This window comes from Lynx canadensis, chromosome X (genome assembly GCF_007474595.2).
Source record: "Lynx canadensis isolate LIC74 chromosome X, mLynCan4.pri.v2, whole genome shotgun sequence".
Taxonomy (NCBI): Eukaryota; Metazoa; Chordata; class Mammalia; order Carnivora; family Felidae; genus Lynx; species Lynx canadensis.
Window position 1 is genome coordinate 81,225,365 of NC_044321.2, and position 3,617 is coordinate 81,228,981.

At 45.1% G+C, this 3,617-nt stretch overlaps 1 protein-coding gene across 2 annotated transcripts; it reads right to left on the reverse strand.

Annotated features, from left to right (window-relative positions):
• Positions 1-1,920: 1,920 nt before the first annotated feature.
• Positions 1,921-3,404, reverse strand: LOC115507325 (protein BEX1-like). Of its 2 annotated transcripts, none has more exons than XM_030305623.1 (3): positions 3,367-3,404; positions 2,893-2,975; positions 1,921-2,548 (listed from the first exon to the last, which is right to left on the reverse strand). In XM_030305623.1, exon 3 carries the CDS (start codon positions 2,541-2,543, stop codon positions 2,157-2,159), a length of 387 nt encoding a protein of 128 aa, XP_030161483.1. In that variant the 5' UTR covers positions 2,544-2,548; positions 2,893-2,975; positions 3,367-3,404; the 3' UTR covers positions 1,921-2,156. The 2 variants fall into 2 exon arrangements, with proteins under 2 accessions (XP_030161483.1, XP_030161482.1); XM_030305622.1 differs by lacking the exon at positions 3,367-3,404 and adding an exon at positions 3,136-3,331.
• Between the last annotated feature and the right edge of the window lie 213 nt (positions 3,405-3,617).

Below are 3,617 nucleotides of genomic sequence, written 5' to 3' on the forward strand. Positions count from 1 at the left end.
ACCTTGATAAGGGAGGGTTCTGAGGCACTGGTGGTGTGCTTGAAGCTGGCTTTTACTGGCTGAGGACAGCTAACTGTGAATATCAATGTGTTGGCCAGGGCCAGGGTCTTATCTGAAGGTTTGAGAGGGCAAGGATCTGCTTCCAAACTTGCCTATGTTGTTTAGCAGGATTCACTTCCTCAAAGGTTATTGGACGGAGGGTCCCAGTTCCTCACTGGTTGTTGGCTGAGAAATACTGTCAATTCTTTGCCATATGAGCCTCTTTAACATAGGAATTTGTTTCAAAGGCAGCAAATGGGAAGGGAGGACAAGGAGGAAGTCTTCTGGTAAAACCAAAACCACAATCTTCTGTAACACAGTCACAGAAATGGTGTCACATCACTTTTGTTGTAATCTATTGATAGGAAGTAAGATCTAGTGATTTTGCCCACTCAGCAGCAGGGACAATTACACCAGGGCATGAATACTATATCCAAGGATAATTTGAAATCTGTATTATTTAAGTTCTGTCACTGATAATTTTAAGGGCCTACATTGCCTTTCATTTATAAGCTCACTGAAGAATTCATTGGATGTGGATCTATTATTGACTTATTTCTTTTTGCACAAGTAATCCATATTCTTTAAGAAAAATGTAGTTGAGTACAAAGAAAAAAAACACCCAATACCCTACAAGAGAACCACCATGAACTTTTTAGTGTACATACTTTAAATTTCAATTTTTATGTAGTAAGTCTTAAAGCCTTTTTAATTTTTTTTAATTTTCTCACTCTTTGCATTTTAATACTTCTCTCCACTGAATTCAGATATTTACTTTTATGTTCTTCATTACGGTTCCTATTTAAGAATCAAGATCATAATAAATATATGCACACAGTAGCCCTTTAGACATTAATGTGCATCAGAATCACCAGGAACCCTTCCTAGAAATTAATGTTCTGGATCCCCATTCAGTAGATTTAGGGTAGGACGAATAGTCTACATTTTTGAGAAAGTCCTCAGATGATTTTCACATCCATGACAAATTAGGATAGTTTCAAGTACTTCAAGACATTCTTAAATGGATCTATTGTTCCCTTAGGAATTGCAAGTGATCCCTTCTAGATAAGTGAAGCCACATATTCAAGTTTATTTTATTCAGGGACTAAACTGAGACAAGAATTCAGAGCTCCTGACTCAATCGTTATTAATTGTATTTTGTTAAGGGCCTACTTCTTGTCAGGCAGAATTCAGCTTGACTAGCAGAGTAAGAATACCAGACTCGTGAAACCTATTGGAAACTCTGCTAAGTGACTGAACAGAAAATCTGGGGATAGGGGGTCTTCCCTAATAGGTGGGGATGAGGACAAAAATAGGTAAACACAGCTCATACACACTCCTTATCTTGTTTCACAGTCATGTGAAGCAAACATTGTCCCCAATTTATAAAGAATTCCTAAATTTATTCATCTGGCTAAAATATCCAAATTTCATGACGCAATATTTATTAAGGGACCCTACTGCTTTCACAAGGTCATTAAAAATAGTTTCCATTTATGGGGCACCTGGGTGGCTCGGTTGAGTGTCTGACTCTTGATTTTGGCTCAGGTCATAATCTCAGCGTTGGTAGGTTTGAGCCCCGTGTTGGGTTCCATGCTGACAGCACAGAGCCTGCTTGGGATTTTCTCTCTCCCTCCCTCTCTGCCTCCTCCTCCACCTTGCTCTCTCTGTCTCTCTTTCAGAATAAATAAACTTAAAAAAATAGTTTCCATTTCTTCTAAAACTACAGAAAATATAAAACACATCAACTCATCTCACAGAAATATGTCCTTGTATTAATCCTTTTACATATTTAATTTCATCATTTTTCTCTTAATGTACTAAATATATAAACATAAATAAATAAAATATAAATACAATAATAAAATACATAGGTTGCTTTTTTTAAACTGCTTTATTAGCTTCACAATATATAACGAGCATCTTTCCATGCAGTAGGCAAAATTTCCCTAACAAAAATCTTACATATTGGGTCAAAAACACAACATTCAACTAGAAGTAATAATAGACTCACCAGGAATGAGTGACATCAAAAGGTTTACAACAAAGGTATATCATGAACATGTAAGTTTAGAAAGCAGGTGTCTCCCTGTGAACCTCAGGGAAAACATCAGGATTCAAGGCATAAGGCAAAACTCATCATGATGGTCACGGTGAGGGGGGTCAGTGCTAACTGCCCGCAAACTATGACTGAACTGTTTTTCTTTCAGCTTTTGCATGAGTTGTCTCATCTCCTCCCCAATCCTTTGCATATTCTCTTCTCTCATCCTTGCCTGTGGCTCTTCAAGCCTCTGAATCACATCCCACCTATACTGCAGGATGGGCTGCCTAACACGGAACCGCCTACGATTTACTCTAGGCATACGATATTCACCAGTTTCCAAAGGGAGGGCCAAGGGATCTCCTTTATTAGCAACTTGCTCATTGTCATCATTTTTTTCATTTCCCTGGTCGGTATTTTCCATGTTGAGATTTTTTACTGCGTGTTCCTCTTTGGACGCCATTACTCCTAGGAGACAAAAGACCAAAGGGTTTGAGGTTTTGGTGGACAGATCAGCTCCTAGAACAGAGGCCTTACTACTCCTCTTTCAGAGCCCTGGATATCAAAGGTTTTTTAAGTCATCATTTTCCCACCTGTAACGCTCCGTGCGCCCTCTAGGGGGCCTCCAGTATGGACCCTCCTCCTCTCTCACTTCTCCGTCCTACCTCCCCCAAACCCACCATTTTCCTACAAATATATCCCCAGGCTTCTGCAGTCAGCAAAATGGAGGACGGGGGACAGGGATGGTGGAGTTGGGAGGGGGTCTCGAACTGGGCTCTTCATCCGCCCCCCACGCTGTCCCCCGCACCGACCTGGGCCTATCCTTGCAGCCTCCTTCCTCCTGATTCTCGCCGTGCGTGTGCAGCTGCAACACTTGACACCTAGACCTGCAGACCTGCAGAGGGCCGGGGTGGAGGGAGCCGGGACTGTGGCGAAGCGTTTGGCGCCGACCAGCCACCACCTGGTCCCTTCAGGGTCCCGGACCGCCTGACCATCCCCCATCCGCCTCTCCCGCCCCAACCCCTAGCCTTCCCCACCCCGCCTCAGAGGTTCACCATTTTCCTGTAGGAACTCGGAGGTGATTTCCCATGACTCTTAGTGGCTCGGTTGCCCTCGTGGCCGCCAGCACCTCCACCCCACCTCAGGGGGCCACAACGGACGCTCCCAAGACTGCTGGGTGTGGAGAAACCATGCTGGGACCCGCTGCGCTGATCCTTTGCACCGCCCTCCGGGGTAGGCCTGCAGCTGCCGCCCTGGCCTTCGTACGCAGACCCCAGAGCCCTTACCTGCTCCGCTTTCCTCGGGCCCAGTGCCAGCACCCCCCCCCCCCCCGACCCAGGGCAGCGGGGAGCTGGTATCCAGCTGGGAATGACTACTGCACCGAAGGCTGCAACGTTCTGCAGCTCCAGGTCACGTGAGGGCTCGCGTCACCAATGAGTTTTCTCGCCTCCCACTCTACCTCCTCTGACAGCGGGGAGTTTTGCAGGACCCTGCCCCCTACCTCCGCACTCTCGAACTCTTGCCAGGCCTCAGTATG

Coding starts and splice junctions, on each gene's coding strand:
- LOC115507325 (XM_030305622.1), bottom strand. CDS start 3,170: ATGGGAAATCACCTCCGAGTTCCTACAGGAAAATG. Junction 2,976..3,135: donor CGAGTTCCTACAGGAAAATG/GTGAACCTCTGA, acceptor GGCCCTCTGCAG/GTCTGCAGGTCTAGGTGTCA. Junction 2,549..2,892: donor GGCTGCAAGGATAGGCCCAG/GTCGGTGCGGGG, acceptor TTTGTCTCCTAG/GAGTAATGGCGTCCAAAGAG.